Source organism: Eleutherodactylus coqui, chromosome 6 (genome assembly GCF_035609145.1).
Source record: "Eleutherodactylus coqui strain aEleCoq1 chromosome 6, aEleCoq1.hap1, whole genome shotgun sequence".
NCBI lineage: Eukaryota > Metazoa > Chordata > Amphibia > Anura > Eleutherodactylidae > Eleutherodactylus > Eleutherodactylus coqui.
In genome coordinates, this window is record NC_089842.1 from 245,757,967 (window position 1) to 245,781,157 (window position 23,191).

The window sequence follows — 23,191 nt, forward strand, 5'->3', positions numbered from 1 at the left end:
AACATCCCAAATAAAGTCCTGTCATTGGGACTTCCTGAATGACTGAGCGATAGTTGGTCCATGTGAATGTGCGGACCTGTTCACAGAGGCGGTGTGAGCCTTATCGAGAGACTGATGGAACACTATTCTTACTGGCTGGACCTACCAAGATCGGTGGAACTCTCGGCCTCCCTTCCTTGTCTTATTCTGCATCACCAAAAGAGTTTGGGGTCTTGATACCACTCTGGCCCCAGGTCCCCCGGCCCGCATTACAGGTTGCACAATGATCATGGAGAGAGTTTCATTGACTGATTAATGTACGGTACGATTCCATCTTTGCTGATACCTTATTACACTTCCCAGTTCCCCCACACCTACGAACAATCTGTTGGGTGTCTAACTTTTGGGATATGTGATGTGTCTACATTCTTCGTCCTCTCTAGGGCAGCAGTAAAGGTTGGGTGAAGGTTACACTGAACTTGGAGTTCCTTATTAATAACTGCTCCTTCTTAATCCATTCTTAAAGAGTCTGTTATGTCTTGGAGAGGTTCTTCACACGGAGTTCATGGAAGACTCTCTTCTTCTCGGTCAGGCCTTTTCTCTATTAGGAAGAGTTGATAGCCTCTGCAAACAGTAATTTGGCCCTTAAGGACGGCTAGTGTTTGTCCTGTACATGGGCACACCTTAATTAGGAACCAGACTTGGGACAACCACATAAAAGTTCCTCACAAGTTCTCCCACCAGTGGAAATGCCTACAACCCACAATGTGCAAAGACCTAGATATTAGAAGGGGAACTCCAACACCTACAACAAGTGACTGTCTTTTCAGGGCCCAAGTCATTTTTAAGAAATTGAGTGAGGGGCCATAACAAACTCTATCCTTCAGCACTAGGGGGCACTTGTGCTTCAGATTGGTACAATTTGCAGGGAGCTTATGGACCCTTTGGCACTGTTTTTGTTTTATTCCTACCATTTTGCTCCTTTAAAGTCCCTGTACCTCCTTCACATAACAAACTGTCATGTTAAAGCGGACATAGATCCATTGTACAGCGCTTCTGGCTAGGTTGCCTTTCTCTGACCTCCCTTTCCCTTCTCTTAGTGTTACAGAAAGCTGCCGGAAGAGGAGGTGGGTGTAAAGAACAGAACAGAGCGTGGAGTGGGAAGAAAGCATCCAAGTCTTCTGGGAGGGCAGATCACATAGACCATACTGCATAAACATGGGAGGAAAGTAGGCACTAGGCAGCGAAGAATTCTGAATTCAAGGGCTTCAGCAATCTACGGCTCTTCATTGAATGATGGGATCCCCTGTTCTCGGGATCAGTGGGGGTCCAACCGAGAACCGGGCTCCTGTTCTTAAGTGAATGGACCAGAGGTCATGCAGGCTGTGGATAGGGTCTAACTACATAACTTGGCACAATCCCTTTAAAGGTGGCCACAAGCCCATCATTTCTTCCATGCCAAAAGTGGCCATAGCCTCTAACATTAGCAAGTGCTTGATGTAATGCTATTCGAGATTCTTCAAGCAGTCGTAGCTCGCGGCTCTACTGAATGCCAACTCCAAGTGGTGGGTTTTACAGTCAGTATAGCAGCCCGCTGCCCATTCTGCTAACGTTGGGCCACCTTCCATGTTGTGGGTGATCCTGTCCTCTCCATACATGGTGTAATGAACACTTGGTTTTATACAGGCAACTGATCAGCCTCTTCAGTCTTGTAGTTCGACTATTAGAAGAAGCGATCTGCCATAACGACCGGCGCTGCGAGCTGCCTGCCACATGTCGGCTCTAGTTGACCCCAGCTGTGTCTACTGCAACTGCAATGGGTGATTTATGAACACGGGGAGTCCTAGTAGTATCCTGGTGGGGGGACAGCAATGCAACATTCAAGATGCGACGCAGCAGGCGGAACCACCAAAATATACAAAAATACCAGTAACTAAAGGAGAATGATTATTGAGCAATTGGACTTGGACCTTCGAGGTCCTAAGTGGTATCTGTCGCTAGCAAAAACACAGGAATAGCAAGATTCTCTGCCTAATGTATAATAACAGTAACACTTCATGGACAATGTCAACTACACTCCATAATTACCGAGACTGTATGGCAAAGTACAACGCGCACCTTCACCAGCAGGACTATGTTGCCTTAAATACCACAGCCCATAACCCGGACTGTTCAATGTTAGTGTCCGTAATTTTAGCCCTTCCTGTAGCCCTATTGGGGTGCACACCCAGCAGTTTTACTGAGGCCGGCCTCACTTACAAATAGTTGCCTCCTTTTGCTGTCTATTCTGTTAGTGCAGGTAGTCGTGTAGCATTCCCTTGTTTTAGTCCGGTGCCCTCACAGCCCAGCCCCGCTCTCTCTCAGGCCCCCGCACTACTCCTCTCTTGGTCAGCTACCTCCTGTTGCTGGATCCTAGCATAATAATAATATTTATTCATATAGCACCAACATAATGTAATGTCTTGTGTCAGATACGACAGGACACCTTCAAAGGTCTTGTGAAGTCCATGCTTCAATGGATCACAACAGTTTTGGGAGCACAAGAGCGACCTACACAATAGGTAGGTGCCTTTATTGCAACTAGTTGCTGTATAATAGCGCCTGTAAACCTGGACTAGGTGCACCATGTGGCGCAGAGTACTAAGGCAGCAGAAATGCAGTCCTAAGCTCTCCCTCACGACCTGAAGGTTGCAGGTTCAATCCCCGCATGGTTCAGGTAGTTGGCTCAAGGGTGACTCAGCCTTCCATTCTTCCGAGGTCGGTAAAATGGTTGGCAACAAAATGTTGAAGCAATCAGGAGTCTCATTTTCCTTCTCTTACATCGATCAGTGATCGTCGGGGGACGTGAGCCGGGCATTAAAAGTAAAACAAGGGGTTTGTGGGGGGACAAAGGCAGCAGAATTTCAGTGGGGGGGCACCATTACTTTGTGAGGGGTACAACTGGGGCACCACTAATTTGTGAGGGGCACTGTTATTTTAAGTGGGCACTCATACTTTGTAAAAGGCAGTAAGACAGCACTATTTTTGAGGGACACGAAGAAGTACGCTATAACTGTGGGGCACTAAGGGGGTACTGTTACTTCGCGGGAGACACTAATGGTGCATTATTAATTTGCGGGGTGCACTATTACATTGTGAGACACTAAGGCTGCATATTACTTTGCAGAGACATAAAGGGGAAACGTTTGTTGTGTGGAGGCACAAAGGGGGCGCTGAGAGGAGCAGAGGTAACAGCAGGATGATGAGTTCGTATGTAGAGACTGGCTAAAGGAATGGCTGGAGGATATGTTTATGGCAGTCTAGGCCTAGATAGAGATTGACATGCTACGCAGTGCAGCTGATGGCCACGAGGAGGTGCTGTGCCGATGGGGTTAGGCTCAGCTTTTGCACCTAGGCCAATGAGCCTCCAGCTCTGCGTGATCGGTACGGCTAAAATGCTGCCCATGACTAGTAGAGTCGCCATGCAGAATTTGCAATGGCGTTAAGTGAGACTTTAAAGAAGACCCTGCGGGCAGCGGAGCGTAGTGACGGACATGCTGACTTCAGCAGTCTGTCACAGCAATCATTTTAGAGGTTTTGCTGATGGCTAGGGTCTTCCATATTACTGTGCACACAGATGGACCTGGAGGAAGGAGGAGGTGAGGGGAGCATGCATATGTGAGCATACATGAGCGTCATTGGATTCATCTCCAGTCCAGAGGTGAAAAGTTTTAAATAAAGTTTTGCAAAAACTTTGCAGCCTGCGTGGCTTACGGGACGTGACCAATTGTCTTTGCTACCTCTGTAACACATAAAGGATTGCCCCTAGAACCCACATACAGTGCTGTTTATTGCATAGAGTATAGTGGTGGCAGGGGGTCCATCATATTTCGAGGCGTGCTCCTATCCTGTAGACTCCACTACCTGCCTACAGACCATCTCTACTTGGTGTCGGTGTGTTCCGTATAAAGCGCTGGGCTGGTAGGTTATTTGCAGAGGAATGCAGGATGTCGTCATCTCCGCCGCCCCCTGACTGACAGCAGGTAGAGTCATCATGACACATCCAAGTACCTCATCCATAAATAAGCCAGCCATTGCCTTTTATCTTGCAGGTTTCGGCTTGCGTGTTTCAGAAATATTAATAAAAGTATTTTCCATGACATCCAGCTTCATTCTGCTGCCATATTAACTCTTCAGAGGAACGGGAACGACAGTCTGGAACTTCATGAGAACTCAAACTTGTTTAAAGGGAACCCGTCACTACTCCAAGTCCAGTTATAGGGTGATGAAATGGATATATAGGATGGTGTGATTGGTAGGGTGCAAGGAGAAAGAATCACTGCAGCAGTAGACACGCTGCCACTCTCATTCATGTGGCTATATCCGGTACTGTAGCTCAAGTTCATTCACACTAGGGGTCGATAATAGTCACATGCTGCCCATGCTATGAGGCCTATGGGGCAGAGGAGTTTGGAGTTGAATGGCCCCACATCTATCTTACTGCTGATTCACAAGACGCTTCCCATTAGTCCGGCCAACTGCACAAATCTCCTTGTAACTCAAGTCTTGCCGGCCTGAATGCCGCTTGGCTCAGTGTGGAGGACAACTCCCACCCCTCTCTCCTGCTCTTAGCAGATTACTACCGGAGAGCAGGAAAGATGGTGAGGAGCTGGCCTCCGCACTGAGCCAAGCGATGTCCAGACGGGCACAACTGTGAGCCATTACTGACCTCAGATTTGGGGAAGGGGGGTGAGACACAGAACTGGACTGTAATCTTCAGGGACACAAAGGGGGTACCTTTACTAGGTGGGGCCACAGAAGAGGGGACACTAATATTTTGTCGGGCCACAGAGATGGCACCAGTACTATGGGAGTACAGAGAAGGATATTGAGGTAGCAGCAGGGTGAGAAGAGGAAGGGGAGTGAGACACAGAGCGGGCACTGTAATCTGGAGGTGCACAGAGGGGGCACTATTAGATGAGGCTGCAGAGGTGGCACCATTACTAGGTGAGGCCACAGAGGGGGCACCATTACTAGGTGAGGCTGCAGAGAGGGCACCATTACTAGGTGAGGCCACAGAGAGGGCACTATCACTAGGTGGGGCCACAAAGGGGGCATTATTACTTTGTGGGTCCACAGAGAAGGCATTAGTCCTATGGGGGCACTGTGAGGGATATTGGGGGCAACGGCAGGATGGAAAAACTAAAATATTCAACACCAATCAGAAGAGACACCCCTGTGATCATCGGAAGTAAGTGCACTATAATGACTACTGTAGTGGCCCAGAGTTAACGGGGCCCCTCCATAAGTATGAATGCATTTGTCTTGTGCCTATGTGTTGTCAGTGTCTTCTATGTCGCATGAATTTATTGTGTATTCCACCTCTGCAGCACTGAATGGGTTAATGTCTGGGTTATGTCTGGAAAATGTATCTTGTTGTGTGTCACATGATCATGCTTCATATATGTGTTTGCAAGGTGAGTGAAAGTTAGTTTTCTTGCAGCCATTGGAGAGTCGGTCTATGCAAGTCTGCAAGTTAGTTGTAGTTAGCAGGGGAGTCTTGCAAAGGAGAGTCTGGAGTTTGGAGTTCTGCAGGTGAGCCACACAGACACTGCTTGGAGAGAGTGAGAGGAACCACCATGCAGCATTGAGTGCCTTTCCCTTAAATGTGAGCGTTGACCAGTAGAGAGCTGGAGAGAGAGTGAAGGAGAGCGGCCGGGATCAGAACCCCACAGATAACTTGGACTGTGGACTCATCTGTCATCCCGTGATTGCTCCCTGTCACACCACTAATTTTGCCTGCACCCGTGTCCTGATGGTTGATGTACAGAGTTTGGACAGTTAACTGTTATTTCAAGTGAATGAGCTTAACCGACCGTTCCCGGTTCTGCTCTGAAACGTTATCCCTGCGTGTGGACTCTTTATTAATAACATCTGGATTCACCGCAGGGGATGGAACGATGACGTCACGAGTGACAACAAGGACTAAAGGTGAACCACATCTTGGGTTACCCTGTGAAACTCCCCCAGCGGTAACTTGGACGGGTACTGTGCTACCTCCAGGGGAGGAGATGGTAGAGCCCCATGACAAGGCCTCAATCCACCCCGCTGTGTCCTCAGCCGTGGGCCTTTGCCTCAGACGTTGCCCCACCACTGTATAGAACTGGTATCAGGCTGTTATATGAGCCATGGTATATAAACCTTCCGTATTATAGATATGCCGTCTCCAGTATATTTATTTTCGGGGGTGGAGGGCATTCTGAGTTTTGGGGCCACATGAGATCAGTTGCACCCGTTGCAGTGATTAGCAATGTTTTACCAAGGTACCCTCCCGTTAAACAGTCCATGATATCACTACATCAGAGGGTGGTAATCCCATAGGCTCACTGTGGACTGAACGGATTAGGACCAGTTTCAGGCTAAGTCTATGATTACACTATTTCTCCAGGAATGACAATCTGCTGGAGGTTTATGCTGCCCATGTGATACGGATGGAAGAAGGAAGGGAACAATATAGTTGTTACATTGTGTCCGGTGGGGTCTACGTGTGATGTGGCATTGTCTTCGAGAGGGGATTGCTGCTGGTGGGGGTTCGCTTGGCTTCAGGACTGCGGGAAGCATGATGAGATGTACTGCTCTGACAACGTAACCTGGACAGGAGCCACAGCTCCTCCAAGCCAAGGGCTCCACATCATGTCAAGAACGTTCTTCACTGCTCTAGTTTCTGCTATCGTCTAAGCTATTGGAATGCAGGACTTGAGGGAAGCCAGGGGTAGAATTGTCTACATGCAGACGAATGGGCCAGAGAGATGCAGAAAGCTCGGAGTGGATCAGTCTTACCTTCTCCTAATGCATTGGCTCTAGACAGTTTAATTGGTTGTCTCATAAAAGACTAATCGTCAGGCCAATACCCGAGGCGGCCTTCGGCAGCGGGAGTCGGGCAACTGCTCTTTATATCTTGCTAACCGAACTGTTTCCATCTTCTTATCTACCTACAAAAACTCTTATTGTTGCCCAGATCCATCCTCATCGTGACTTCTGGAAGTTACTACTGATCGGTCTTCTTACTAAACTCCCCCCTCTCCAATCCAACATGACCGCAGTAGTCAGATTAATCCTGTTGTCCAACCACTAAGCGATTCCTCTACCTTGTGCCAGTCACTGACCCAATGCCTCCACCCTGTGCCAGTCACTGCCCCGATGCCTCCACCCTGTGCCAGACACTGCACTGATGCCTCCACCCTGTGCCAGTCACTGCCCCGATGCCTCCACCCTGTGCCAGACACTGCACTGATGCCTCCACCCTGTGCCAGACACTGCCCCGATGCTTCCACCCTGTGCCAGACACTGCCCCGATGCCTCCACCCTGTGCCAGTCACTGCCCCGATGCCTCCACCCTGTGCCAGACACTGCCCCGATGCCTCCACCCTGTGCCAGACACTGCACTGATGCTTCCACCCTGTGCCAGACACTGCACTGATGCCTCCACCCTGTGCCAGTCACTGCCCCGATGCCTCCACCCTGTGCCAGACACTGCACTGATGCTTCCACCCTGTGCCAGACACTGCACTGATGCTTCCACCCTGTGCCAGTCATTGCCCCGATGCCTCCACCCTGTGCCAGACACTGCACTGATGCCTCCACCCTGTGCCAGTCAATGCAGGGAAGCCTCCCCCATGTCAGTCATGGCGCTGGTTGCCCATGCATTATTGAACACACTATAAGCTCATCATAAAGGTCTCCACAGGGCGGCACTGCCCCTTATTTCCAACCTCATCCCAACCCACCAGATTACCCGTGCCCTCCGTTCTACTAATGACCTGAGACTAAGTTCTTCTATGATCTGAGCCTCCCATCCCCAAGGCTTTGCCATACCTGAAAGTCTGAACTGACACATATTAAAGAGGTCCAGGCTAATAGTCAGGACTGGCAGCACAGGTACATTAACGAGGTCCGGGCTAATAGTCAGGACTGGCAGCACAGGTACATTAACGAGGTCCGGGCTAATAGTCAGGACTGGCAGCACAGGTACATTAACGAGGTCCGGGCTAATAGTCAGGACTGACAGCACAGGTACATTAACGAGGTCCGGGCTAATAGTCAGGACTGGCAGCACAGGTGTATTAACGAGGTTCGGGCTAATAGTCAGGGCTGGCAGCACAGGTACATTAACGAGGTCTGGGCTAATAGTCAGGGCTGGCAGCACAGGTACATTAACGAGGTCCGGGCTAATAGTCAGGGCTGGCAGCACAGGTACATTAACGAGGTCCGGGCTAATAGTCAGGGCTGGCAGCACAGGTACATTAACGAGGTCCAGGCTAATAGTCAACACTGGCAGCACAGGTACATTAACGAGGTCCGGGCTAATAGTCAGGACTAGCAGCACAGGTACATTAACGAGGTCCAGGCTAATAGTCAACACTGGCAGCACAGGTACATTAACGAGGTCCGGGCTAATAGTCAGGGCTGGCAGCACAGGTACATTAACGAGGTCCGGGCTAATAGTCAGGGCTGGCAGCACAGGTACATTAACGAGGTCCGGGCTAATAGTCAGGACTGGCAGCACAGGTACATTAACGAGGTCCGGGCTAATAGTCAGGGCTGGCAGCACAGGTACATTAACGAGGTCCGGGCTAATAGTCAGGACTGGCAGCACAGGTACATTAACGAGGTTCGGGCTAATAGTCAGGACTGGCAGCACAGGTACATTAACGAGGTCCGGGCTAATAGTCAGGGCTGGCAGCACAGGTACATTAACGAGGTCCGGGCTAATAGTCAGGACTGGCAGCACAGGTACATTAACGAGGTCCGGGCTAATAGTCAGGACTGGCAGCACAGGTACATTAATGAGGTCCGGGCTAATAGTCAGGGCTGGCAGCACAGGTACATTAACGAGGTCCGGGCTAATAGTCAGGACTGGCAGCACAGGTACATTAACGAGGTCCGGGCTAATAGTCAGGACTGGCAGCACAGGTACATTAACGAGGTCCGGGCTAATAGTCAGGACTGGCAGCACAGGTACATTAACGAGGTCCGGGCTAATAGTCAGGACTGGCAGCACAGGTACATTAACGAGGTCCGGGCTAATGGTCAGGACTGGCAGCACAGGTGCATTAACGAGGTCCGGGCTAATAGTCAGGGCTGGCAGCACAGGTACATTAACGAGGTCCAGGCTAATAGTCAGGACTGGAAACACAGGTGTATTAACGAGGTCCGGGCTAATAGTCAGGACTGGCAGCTCAGGTACATTAACGAGGTCCAGGTTAATAGTCAGGGCTGGCAGCACAGGTACATTAACGAGGTCCGGGCTAATAGTCAGGGCTGGCAGCACAGGTGCATTAACGAGGTCCGGGCTAATAGTCAGGGCTGGCAGCACAGGTACATTAATGAGGTCCGGGCTAATAGTCAGGACTGGCAGCACAGGTACATTAACGAGGTCCAGGTTAATAGTCAGGACTGGCAGCACAGGTACATTAACGAGGTCCGGGCTAATAGTCAGGACTGGCAGCACAGGTACATTAACGAGGTCCGGGCTAATAGTCAGGACTGGCAGCACAGGTGCATTAACGAGGTCCGGGCTAATAGTCAGGGCTGGCAGCACAGGTGCATTAACGAGGTCCGGGCTAATAGTCAGGGCTGGCAGCACAGGTACATTAACGAGGTCCGGGCTAATAGTCAGGACTGGCAACACAGGTGTATTAACGAGGTCCGGGCTAATAGTCAGGGCTGGCAGCACAGGTACATTAACGAGGTCCGGGCTAATAGTCAGGACTGGCAGCACAGGTACATTAACGAGGTCCGGGCTAATAGTCAGGGCTGGCAGCACAGGTACATTAACGAGGTCCGGGCTAATAGTCAGGACTGGCAGCACAGGTACATTAACGAGGTCCGGGCTAATAGTCAGGACTGGCAGCTCAGGTACATTAACGAGGTCCAGGTTAATAGTCAGGGCTGGCAGCACAGGTACATTAACGAGGTCCGGGCTAATAGTCAGGGCTGGCAGCACAGGTACATTAACGAGGTCCGGGCTAATAGTCAGGACTGGCAGCACAGGTACATTAATGAGGTCCGGGCTAATAGTCAGGACTGGCAGCACAGGTGCATTAACGAGGTCCGGGCTAATAGTCAGGACTGGCAGCACAGGTACATTAACGAGGTCCGGGCTAATAGTCAGGACTGGCAGCACAGGTACATTAACGAGGTCCGGGCTAATAGTCAGAACTGGCAGCACAGGTACATTAACGAGGTCCGGGCTAATAGTCAGGGCTGGCAGCACAGGTACATTAACGAGGTCCGGGCTATTAGTCAGGGCTGGCAGCACAGGTACATTAACGAGGTCCAGGCTAATAGTCAGGACTGGCAGCACAGGTACATTAACGAGGTCCGGGCTAATAGTCAGGGCTGGCAGCACAGGTACATTAACGAGGTCCGGGCTAATAGTCAGGACTGGCAGCACAGGTACATTAACGAGGTCCGGGCTAATAGTCAGGACTGGCAGCACAGGTACATTAACGAGGTCCGGGCTAATAGTCAGGACTGGCAGCACAGGTACATTAACGAGGTCCGGGCTAATAGTCAGAACTGGCAGCACAGGTACATTAACGAGGTCCGGGCTAATAGTCAGGGCTGGCAGCACAGGTACATTAACGAGGTCCGGGCTAATAGTCAGGGCTGGCAGCACAGGTACATTAACGAGGTCCAGGCTAATAGTCAGGACTGGCAGCACAGGTACATTAACGAGGTCCGGGCTAATAGTCAGGACTGGCAGCACAGGTACATTAACGAGGTCCGGGCTAATAGTCAGGGCTGGCAGCACAGGTACATTAACGAGGTCCGGGCTAATAGTCAGGACTGGCAGCACAGGTACATTAACGAGGTCCGGGCTAATAGTCAGGACTGGCAGCACAGGTACATTAATGAGGTCCGGGCTAATAGTCAGGGCTGGCAGCACAGGTACATTAACGAGGTCCGGGCTAGTAGTCAGGACTGGCAGCACAGGTACATTAACGAGGTCCGGGCTAATAGTCAGGACTGGCAGCACAGGTACATTAACGAGGTCTGGGCTAATAGTCAGGGCGGGCAGTACAGGTACATTAACGAGGTCCGGGCTAGTAGTCAGGACTGGCAGCACAGGTACATTAACGAGGTCCGGGCTAATAGTCAGGGCTGGCAGCACAGGTACATTAATGAGGTCCGGGCTAATAGTCAGGACTGGCAGCTCAGGTACATTAACGAGGTCCAGGTTAATAGTCAGGGCTGGCAGCACAGGTACATTAACGAGGTCCGGGCTAATAGTCAGGGCTGGCAGCACAGGTACATTAACGAGGTCCGGGCTAATAGTCAGGGCTGGCAGCACAGGTACATTAACGAGGTCCGGGCTAATAGTCAGGGCTGGCAGCACAGGTACATTAACGAGGTCCGGGCTAATAGTCAGGACTGGCAGCACAGGTGTATTAACGAGGTCCGGGCTAATAGTCAGGGCTGGCAGCACAGGTACATTAATGAGGTCCGGGCTAATAGTCAGGGCTGGCAGCACAGGTACATTAACGAGGTCCGGGCTAATAGTCAGGACTGGCAGCACAGGTACATTAACGAGGTCCGGGCTAATAGTCAGGGCTGGCAGCACAGGTACATTAATGAGGTCCGGGCTAATAGTCAGGACTGGCAGCACAGGTACATTAACGAGGTCCAGGCTAATAGTCAGGACTGGCAGCACAGGTACATTAACGAGGTCTGGGCTAATAGTCAGGGCTGGCAGCACAGGTACATTAACGAGGTCCGGGCTAATAGTCAGGGCTGGCAGCACAGGTACATTAACGAGGTCCGGGCTAATAGTCAGGACTGGCAGCACAGGTACATTAACGAGGTCCGGGCTAATAGTCAGGACTGGCAGCACAGGTACATTAACGAGGTCCGGGCTAATAGTCAGGACTGGCAGCACAGGTACATTAACTAGGTCCGGGCTAATAGTCAGGGCTGGCAGCACAGGTACATTAACGAGGTCCAGGCTAATAGTCAGGACTGGCAGCACAGGTACATTAACGAGGTCCGGGCTAATAGTCAGGACTGGCACTACAGGTGCATTAACGAGGTCCGGGCTAATAGTCAGGGCTGGCAGCACAGGTACATTAACGAGGTCCGGGCTAATAGTCAGGACTGGCAGCACAGGTACATTAACGAGGTCCGGGCTAATAGTCAGGACTGGCAGCACAGGTACATTAATGAGGTCCGGGCTAATAGTCAGGACTGGCAGCACAGGTACATTAACGAGGTCCGGGCTAATAGTCAGGGCTGGCAGCACAGGTGGATTAACGAGGTCCGGGCTAATAGTCAGGACTGGCAGCACAGGTACATTAACGAGGTCCGGGCTAATAGTCAGGACTGGCAGCACAGGTACATTAACGAGGTCCGGGCTAATAGTCAGGACTGGCAGCACAGGTACATTAATGAGGTCCGGGCTAATAGTCAGGACTGGCAGCACAGGTACATTAACGAGGTCCGGGCTAATAGTCAGGACTGGCAGCACAGGTACATTAACGAGGTCCAGGCTAATAGTCAACACTGGCAGCACAGGTACATTAACGAGGTCCGGGCTAATAGTCAGGTCTGGCAGCACAGGTACATTAACGAGGTCCGGGCTAATAGTCAGGTCTGGCAGCACAGGTACATTAACGAGGTCCGGGCTAATAGGGCTGGCAGCACAGGTACATTAACGAGGTCCGGGCTAATAGTCAGGTCTGGCAGCACAGGTGCATTAACGAGGTCCGGGCTAATAGGACTGGCAGCACAGGTACATTAACGAGGTCCGGGCTAATAGTCAGGACTGGCAGCACAGGTACATTAACGAGGTCCGGGCTAATAGTCAGGTCTGGCAGCACAGGTACATTAACGAGGTCCGGGCTAATAGGGCTGGCAGCACAGGTACATTAACGAGGTCCGGGCTAATAGTCAGGTCTGGCAGCACAGGTGCATTAACGAGGTCCGGGCTAATAGGACTGGCAGCACAGGTACATTAACGAGGTCCGGGCTAATAGTCAGGGCTGGCAGCACAGGTACATTAATGAGGTCCGGGCTAATAGTCAGGACTGGCAGCACAGGTACATTAACGAGGTCCGGGCTAATAGTCAGGGCTGGCAGTGATGCCTGACTGCACCCCGACAGTAGGCGAGCAGCGGGGGCGCTGTGACAAATGCACCACCCTGGACAATCGCGGGTAGATTACCGACAGTTTAGACCAAGATTAATCCCCAATCCATAGGGCAGCCAACCACAGTGAGGAGGGTGGGGGAAAGGAGACCCCTGTTCTCGGAATTAGTGGGGGTCTCAGCAGTGGATCGGTGATTCTGGTACAACTCCTTTAAGCACATCTCTTTAGGGGACATATCATCCCCCTGATCTAACTCTTCTCCATTTATCGGAGCCCCCCCCCATATACAAACATTCCGGCCTCAAATCCGATGGGCGTCCCAATACTGTGAGCCAACGGAGGATTACAATGGCGGTATTACGGAGAGCCGCCTGAGGCTCCAGGGGGCCCGAGGGGCCCAATCCACCTCTATCAATAATCCGCCTGTGTGGCCCCACTATCTTATAGTTCACCAGCCCTCTCAGAAGTAGCCGCCCCTTCCTAAAAAAGGAGGAGTGACGGCGGCCATCATCCAATCAGGAAGCGGCGCATAGTGCCGTGAGAAGGGACACCAATCATGATGAATTAATAAGCCTACCGGAGGCCTGCCCCCTCAGTTGAGTGATAGCCATTGGTTCCTTCCACAGTCCGCACCACTGAGGAACACATTGCTGCTCTCTTCTCTAACACAGAGGCATCACAGGTGAGAGTATGTATGTGGGAAGCTTGGTTCTGGGACCGTATGTATGTAATGGGTTCAGCGCTGGTTTAGCAAGCTTGGTTCTGGTACTGATACTATGTAAATAGCTGAGTTCTGGTACTGTGTCTATGTAAATAGCTGAGTTCTGGTACTGTGTCTATGTAATAGACTCGGTTCTGGAACCACATCTATAAAAAGCAAAGTCAGCACTTTGACTAAATAAATTAAATGTGAAAGTGCACATAAGCCTCGTGTACGAGTGCTGAAGCACGTGTATCTTCTACTGTAGTCGTCACGGCAACGGTTTACGTGTACCTTCACATTCAGGCCGCCTGCACACGGCAGAGCCAGATTCCACATGCCCACAGCGGAATCTGACCCGTGCCCAGCGTCCGCGCGTCCCTGTATTTCGTCTTCAGTATCTGTGCAGCAGATGGTTCGCACGGCTCGCCGTCGGACATGCGCAGTGCAGAGTTTTCTTTCTAAACTCCTGCTTTTCCCGCGCCGTCGCTAGGCGATGATGCTTGTAACCGCGACCTTACTGCAATTGCGGACGGGCCACGGGTCGGATGGCTCACACTGACTTCAATGGAAGCCGTCCACGTGAAATCCGCGAAGAAATAGAGCATGTTGTGATCGTTTTTCCACGAGTGCACAAAACGCAGTCGTTGTTCGCTCGTATGACCGCCCATGCGGCTGTCCTATGGGTTTGTGCGGAATGTGCTGCAGACGATTGCGGGTTCTGTCGTTCAGACTGGCTGGTGCGCACGTGGCCTTATTTGGTGGAGGGGCTGACCTCGATATTTGCTGCAGGTACATTTGTGCAGCCGCGGGCGCCTTCAGTGATGCCCTGCGTTCACCAGTCTGTCCCAGGCTCTGCAGTCAGACTATTTAGTCAGGTATCCCGTTTGCCATTCATTGGAGGCTCTTTAGCCCAAAGAGAGCTGGAGAGTGATCCAACAAGATTCGCTGGACGTGCCGGATGGGCCACCATGTTTTGATCAAACAAGAACCTTGCGTTTTTATGTGGTTAGCACAATTCTATTCCCATATTAAATGTGTATGAGTGCTGAAGCACATGTTTCTGTTGCTGGTACTGTATCTATGTAATAAGCTTAGTTCTGGTACAGTATCTATGTAGTAAGCTTGACTTCAGTATTGTATACAAGTAGTACACTTGGTTCTGGTTTCATATTAACGGAGTACATTTTTTCCTGGTACCTTATCTATACAGTAAGCTCGTTTCATGTACTGCATCTATGTAATAAGCTTAGTTCTGGTACAGTATCTATGTAGTAAGTCTGACTCCAGCATTGTATACAAGTAGTACACTTGGTTCTGGTACTGTATGTATGTAGTAAATTTAGTTCTAGTATCATATCAACGTTTTTTTCTGGTACCTTATCTATACAGTAAGCTCGTTTCATGTACTGTATCTATGTAGTAAGTGTGCTTTAGTCATTGTATCTATTCATCTTAAACCGTCAGACTAGTGGGGGATGGGCAATCTTCATACAGCCCTGGGTTCATGGTTGACTTAGTCCACCCCAGGGCGGCCCTATTATCCATCTGAGTGTTGGGTAATCATACATCCATGCTCTTTGATTCCGGTTTTCTGGGTGGTAAGCCCTTGCTCACCACAGAAGACCAGATCCCATGTTCATGTGGCTCCACGTGGTATTAATAAATTTGCGCACTATGGCGGACGTCTGAAGACTTGACGCCTCCGTGATTCCATCCACCTTTCTGCATGGCTGATTGTGGTTACTGCGGTCTCATGAACATCCTGCTCAGCCGTCCTTCTATACATTGTACTGTGCATCATCTACTCAAAGCCGGCCGGATATCTAGATTGGACATCTCGCCAAGCCGTAAGAAGGCACCAAAGTAAAGGCACACCATTTTATAGTCGTTTCTGCTAACCCATCGATAGTCCCAAATACTTAGCAACCAGCGGTAAATTCTATGGCCCTAACCAACAAGGTGCTGCGGGACATTCTGTCCGCCATGTCTTCTTCCTGGTGGTTTTAGCGATCGGGATGAATTTGGTGCGTATTAAGAGAACCAGAAACTAATTATTATCAGTCCGAGAGCAAACGGCAGACGACCCACTTGGCTTCGTGCTTAACCCATTTAGGACCAGCCGCTGTGTATATATACGGCGGCTGGTCCTGGGCTTAGAGGACCACCGATAGTAAAAATCAGTCAGAGGCAGGAACCGGTTATCAGCTGTTAGTGACAGCTGACAACCCGGAGCAGAAGGGGTTTTTAACCCTTTCATCTACAGTGCTCACTGTATGGGCAAAGTGAAAGTAAGAAGTACTTTCACTACGGGAGCCTCGGGGGGTCATGTGACCTCCCGGGATTCCCTGCTATGCAGAGCTGGAGGGTCAGACTAGACCCTGGCAGCTCTGCAGGTGACTAATGTCACCACAGGGGTTGCTTTCCCCTGTAACTAGGGCTCCTATGGACGCCCCAGCTACAGTGGGAAAGTGTCAAATAAAGAAAAAAAAAGTGAATTTCCCCCAGAGGTCTTATATGACGTCATGGGGGACACAGATAGTAAAATACACAATTATATACATCAGTAAGACAAAATAACACAATAAAACAACAATACATACAAAAGAGAGAGAATAACACAAAGCAGACGCCAACAAAAACCGTCGCCGTATGCGCCCTATAAACCAAAACCGTACATACTATATATTAAAACGTCCGAAACAAATAGAGGAACCCATTACCATACTTTATTTTAGTGTAAATATAAAAATAATTTTTTAAAAAACTATAAATGTTAAAAAAAAATGATTTTTTTTGGCATTTTACCCCCAATAAAACTAAAAAACGGGAAAAAAAAGTCAGTGAAAAAGATCTAAAAAAAATCGCCGTATATGTCACGGAAAAAAAACGCAGCAAATATAATTTTGGTAGCTAAAGGAAAAAAAATAGAGCAGTAAAACCGCCACATGGGTAAAATCCCTAAAAAGTGTCTGGTCCTTAAGGTACAAAACAACCTGGTCCTTAAGGGGTTAAATAACTGAGCTCAGACTTACCAGACATTGCCCATCAACACAGACATCCAGAGACCCGGCTTCACACGGGGTGCCATCTTGGACCTTCTCCGTATGACGTACATAGAAACGGTAGCCGATGGGTCGACAGTTCAGAGCGCACCTTTGATTTCCACTCACTGCAAAAGAAAGGAAAAAATATTATATTTACCTAATTTTTAAGTTTCCTCTCCACAGGACAGGTCATCAATAGTAGATCAGCAGGAGTCTGCTGCCCAGTACCACCGATCAGATGTTTGATGGGGCAGTATACTCATGCACTGAGCAAAGTTTTGCAGGAAGCACACAGCTCCGTTCCCACTGCAGTGGCCAGGCTTGGTACTACAGGCATTGAAGTGAATGGGAACTTTGCCTGTAATACCAAGCCTGGACACTACAGTGGGAACAGAATTGGTAAACAGCTGATCAGGAGGGGTTCTGGGTGTAGGACCACATCAATCTGCTATTGATGGCCTATCCAACAGATAGGCCACCAATGGTTTACAACTGCACAACCCCTTTAAAAGTTTAGTAAGTCATTAGTCATTACAGGTCTCTTGTTTCTCTGCAGAGGTCATAGTAGCTTGGTGACCATTACAATGTCCATGACAGTTGTTCCTCAACCATCCTCAACCATCCACAGACCCAAAGGCCTAATTGAGATGTACCTAATGCAGTAAAACCGGGACCTTTCATGGTTCAGCCGAGTTAAATGGAGATCACCATAAGGATTGGCTCAGCTGAACCATGGACGGTCTGGTGTAGCAGCCATAATACAGACGCTATAATACAACCACACTATGGTTGTGGGAATAAGGCCAAAATCGGTTAAACATTTGGGGTGGTAAGGTAAGAAACTCAGTTTGGATGAGTAGAAAGCGGACTGACAACCTTAACGGACAACCCCAACTGACATCCCCAACGGACAACCCCGACTGACAACCCAAACTGACAACCCCGACTGACAACCCCAACTGACTGTCATTAGAGGTTGTCCCCCCATCTGTTACCCCTGTAGAAGACCTCCTGTGACCCATAAGAAATGTCTATAAAGCAAACCATCACTACGTGGCTGTTTTGTGTTAATTCCTTTGAAGAACCCTCCAGGCACAACTCATTCACTGTATTCTGCCAAGGGCCGGAGCTAGAGGGACATGGCATGGATACATAGCTTGGCATCCTCATTGTTTCACCCACAGTCCTGTAAGGCCTTCTGACATAGGTGGACAATTGGACACGAACATTCGCTCATGTACCAGATTGTCATCATCTATGAAGCTGCATCCAAATCACAATCATCGCTGTAAGGGGGTTGTTAGAGATCTGCCCATCTGGTCGGAAAGCAGGAGGCCTTATTTTGCTGTTTTGTGTGTTTTTGGTAATTGGAGCCTGACCTCTGGCGGCCAACGTTGATGCTGTTTAACGCTAATATATGTTTTATTTCTGTTGGGTCAGGAGATCCCATGAGAAGGATGAGGCGCTCTGAGACAGGGCTGCACTCTCTATAAGTGTAGGGTAGATGCCTACAAGGTCAGTAGACACCAGCAGAGGGTGGCAGTGAAGTCTACACCGGCCTGCACCAATGTAGGAGCCTGGCTGTGGCATCCCTGGTGGGTTCTCATGACGTGCCACGGCACCCCGATTGGAAATCACTGCTAAAATAACAGCAGTGTGAATGATAGCTTTATGGTGGATTAATTGTGTCTCCCCAAAGAAAGAAATCCAAGGTGCAGGGAATGCACCAACAAATGTGTGAACCGCTCATCCCAATATCATCATTGTGAAAGGCAAAGATCCCGGTTAATGCTGATATCAGCCCACTTCAAAGCTACCTTGGTCCCTGAACTAGGCAGACTCCACATGAGGGGCCACGAAGGGACATAAACTTCCAGTTCTCTTCCATTTTGGAGGGCAAATTCACCTTCCACCACAATTAAGAAAACATTTCCATACAAGAAAGTTTTCTTCCTCCCAGGGGAAGCCTAATTTGCATATTTTTTCCCCATGAAGCCTTGCTTGAGTAATAAGTCTCCATACCTCCTGGATCTCTTCAATGAGACCCAGCACCCCCAGCCCCATTTTAGGGATACATTCTTTATTAAACAGTTGCAGTGGATTTGTAGGATTTCAGTTGCCACAACAGAACTCAACAACATATCCTTCTTTATACCTTTCATCCAACACGCTTAGCCGACCACGCACCTGACAGATGCGGAGGACACTCGGAAAATGTTACCTGCCAATACAGCTGCCGGAAAAAACCTAAATCCCACATCATTAAAGACAATTAGGGAACTGGATTTGTATATATTCCAGTCCGTTTACTCAAGGGAGAATAGAGTTGGCCCATGAGTAAAGGAGAGCGCCAAGTGTTCTTGGGTCCATGGAAGGAGGGGAGCAGCTTCATGGCACCTTCTGTGAGTCCATCTTGTCTTATCGCATACTCATGATAGAACGCTTGGCGCAGATACGGGGTTACTCATATTCCTCATGTCAGGCACACTATTTAATAAGTGATTAGTGGTCCTCTTCAGTAAACACCATATGTTTTGCTTCAGATGATATGTAACACTAGGATCTCCTCGCGTACAGTGAGAAGACAACAACCCTACAAGTCCTGTGAACATCTGCGGGGCCGGGAGCAGAATGCTTGACCTTTATTCTTGTTGAGGTGGAGTTTGCAGAAATCACACAGAGAAACTCTGCGGAATGACATAGGCAATGATGAAATGGGGTCTTAGTGTTTACGGGGACTATCACCCTCAGTCATGCCATAAGCTGTCATAACAGCGGTGGTGGTCCATGAGATTTGGTCTACCACCGCTTCCCGGAATGAGTCACACAAACACCTAAAGTCCACAATTTGGAATCCAATGTCCAAACCGATATATATTGGAGAGCTTTACTCTGTACAGCATGATCACGTCTGTGCCGAGATGACATCACTATCCATTTGGCCTATGGAGGCTTGAGAACGTTGTAGAGCAAGGTCCTTCACTCAGGACCCTCTCTAGATTCCAGAACGGAAAGATGCTCAGCAAAAGTAGTGCCTGTCCTGCAGACCTTCTGCGGTCCTGTAATATAAGAGAGTCAGGCTGGCCGTGGCTTTCACCAGCAAAACCAGCTGCCTGCCGAGGGTGCCGACAGCAGGACTTGGGGAGATCAGCTGATCATCATGAACACTGCATGGGGTTGTGCAGCTTGGTACCCCTTTAGTTTGTGGATTCAAGGAGGTCCCAGTTCATAGACTTCCACCAATGCTTTTCCTCAAACAAAATTTAAAGAAGAAGAAAAAAATTCCAGCGCTCTAGAGGTTGTGTAGATGACACAATGGCACTTATGTTTTGGAGGGGGATTGCAAGATCAGGAACCCCCCTAAGTCCCAGATGTGCTTTAAATCAATCAGTGGAAGGATGAAGTCCATGATCCCGAATTCTGAATTGAACACTGTTTTATGGCTAGAATATACATACAGGAATAAGAGTTTCCAAGGAGCTTCCTTCTCTTACTCCTGCATGCACAATGGGAAGAGTACCACTATGGGGAGTACCACGGGTGCCATTATTATTGCCTTGGGACCTATAGAAGGGTGGATTGTGTAAAGGTTTAGATAACGTAGGGAGGGTGATGGATAGCAAGGAGCCAAAGACATCTCTCTCTGTTAATTTCCACAGAGACAAGTTGTGGCTGGGTTAAGTTACTTCACCGCACACAGAAGATAATTACTCCACCGCACACGGACGAAGGTTACTCCACCGCACACGAAAGATGGTCACTCCACCACACATGGAAGACTTCTGCTCTCTCTGCTTTACGACTCCTCACCAGAATACAAGCTGCCCTCGCACAACACCACTGCCCCTTCCTGTTTCAGTCACCACATCCTACACAGCTGCCCTAATCGTGCTTCGGGGCCTTCCTCTGTAGGAAATAGGTGCACCTGATCCCAACACTGCAGAAGCATCTCTGTGCGTTACAATGGTGCCACACCGGTGGTCAAGACTTAGGGTTCTATAAATGAAGCAACTGGTTAAAGTGATTTGGAATCCATACACTTTTAGAAAACGTATGTATTGGAGGGGTGGGGGACTTTACCCTGTGCATTGGTCCCGTTATTTGGAGAATCGGTGAGATTCTACTCCTTGTGGCTCATTTGACCCGTCCCTCAAGTTGCAATGCTGCTGGATGGGATGAACCCAAGCCGTGATGGGTCAATTCATCGGCCCAGCTGCTTTCAATGCTATCAGATTATGGGACCCTACAGTAATACGGGGCCTTCAAGCTCCTCTGTCTAAGAATGTTGGCCGGTACCTTCTTCCGGAGCTGTGATCGTGCCATATTCGTTGTCACCCGGCTTTTTAAGGTGACAGAAAAATGACCTACTTGAAAAAGATTCCTGGAAACGCGAGCGGCACATCTGCTCCTCAAGAACTGAGATCACTGATGACTTTACAATATTCCGAGGTGTGATTCTATAAAAGAAGCACCCGGCTGAGGTCACGTAAACATATCGCAGTACTCTGCCTTAACTTCAGCCGGCTCTCTCTTCTTCAAGGAATACTGATGTTAATAAATATTTGAGGATTAGAGCCCTGGAGACGAGGGCTGCTCTCCGCTATGTCAGACCTCCCTGGCTCCTTGTGAAGATATCATCCACAAACTCTCTCTTCGCAGTCCAGATTGAAAGCAGAAATCTCTCCATTTGCTGCCTGGCAAGCGTGGAGCACCGGCACAGCTGGGAGACATCTGGCGGGGATGGTTTGTGTCCTGGACCACATATCTATCCCAACAAGGTCATCCTGTGTTTTACAGTCCTTTATCATGCCTGACAACACACTAACTTTAGTGTTAAGGAGAAGAAACAGCTGATCTGGGCATGGAGCAACAGAGCCGTGCTTGTGTGTCCATCTCATAATCCACGGAGGTGTGGAGGATGTGGAGGCTACATCAAGTCATGCTTTGGCTTCAGCTAATTTATGATGAAAGAGATCTTTTAGGTCTTGTTACGGACTTGGGTCAAAGTGGATCGAGCCAAAGTCTCTACACTACAGCATCTATGTAGGTGATAAGAAGCTGACCAGTTGGGTCTTCTGCTCGGCTGGAGGCTCCTCTTCCACATGTATTCTTACATGGGCAAAGAACAACAACGTGGCACTCATCAGGGTTGAGTGAACCAAACTGCTTGAACCCTGTTTTGGGTTGAACTTTGCTAAAAGTTTAGTTCAGAGTTGAACCCACTTTCTAGATGAAGGTGGTGGTGGTTCTCCCGTGGCTCAGCGGTTAGTCATTACAAGAACTAACAGTATTAACTGCCATTCCTGAAGGCTTATATTGACATCTTGCTCGCTCTTTGTTTTTCCCTTAAAGTGCACCATCAACCAAACTGTAAAGCTCACCTGTGTGCAGGTTCCCTCTAAGCTCGGCTGTTTCCATTGTTGCAGTTTACAACGGACTTCAGGTTCTGAATCTCAAAGTAGTTCCCATTGTCAGCTACCTCCATTAGGTGGCACTAGCAAGATGCTTGTCCTCCTTCTTGGACAGAGCTAATTTGCATACTCTTTTCCCATGGAGCATTGCCATATACAGTTGGTCTCTTTAATGAGAAGCAGTACCCACTGGCATCAGACAGCAGTCAGGCTGATCACGGCTCAGGTCAGAGACCACGTGTTGGAGACCACCGGCCTGTAAGGGCCTCAGATGTTTTTTTTTTCTTATTAAAGAGTAGGCTGGCCATGTTGAAGGGTCACATCAGTCAGGAAGGTAAGCAGTTTACTTTTGCTTCTAGAACTTAAAAGCCTAAAAAATATAAAAAAACAACGAAGCTGGAAATCTGGCGGCTCTCCAGACGCCTGAGGTGCTGAACATACCCCTCAAATCACAGCGGGCAATTGTTCTTACTGCAAAGACATGCAGGTAGGGCCAATATATGCACTCTATAAATCCGTGACATTACCAGGTCCCACTGGGCCTAGGAAGCCCATGGTGATCTAGATGTATAGGGAGCCTACCGTGGCTCTAATGCCTTGAACTTGTCCTGCATGCAATTCTGGACTGGGGTGCTGAGGGCCCAACAGTAACATTTATTCCAGGGTCCCACTGACCAGTTACATGTTAATACCACCCATCTAGAATGCTGCATCGGTCTATCAGTATGTATTGCAGTGGGTGTACGGCTCCACGCACTGTTCGTGTGAAGACTTGGTGGACCACTCCTGGCTCAGGGACCACTGGTGGATTCATCTGCTTCCCTGTAGGCCTGTCTGAGTCAGCCACGGATCAGGCAGATTTGTAACAATTATTGCCCAAGTAATCCCATGTTTGCAACAGGTGAACATGACCCTCGGGGCTTGAGAA

At 49.2% G+C, this 23,191-nt stretch overlaps 1 protein-coding gene across 2 annotated transcripts in view; it reads right to left on the bottom strand.

Moving 5' to 3' along the window:
• The window catches only part of ADAMTSL4 (ADAMTS like 4), a 199,407-nt gene that overhangs the window by 54,651 nt on the left and 121,565 nt on the right, over positions 1 to 23,191 (bottom strand). For both annotated transcript variants that reach the window (XM_066609238.1, XM_066609239.1), the window contains exon 6: positions 16,841 to 16,977. In XM_066609238.1, the coding sequence (XP_066465335.1) occupies positions 16,841 to 16,977 (137 nt within the window). The remainder of the gene's footprint in view (positions 1 to 16,840; positions 16,978 to 23,191) is intronic.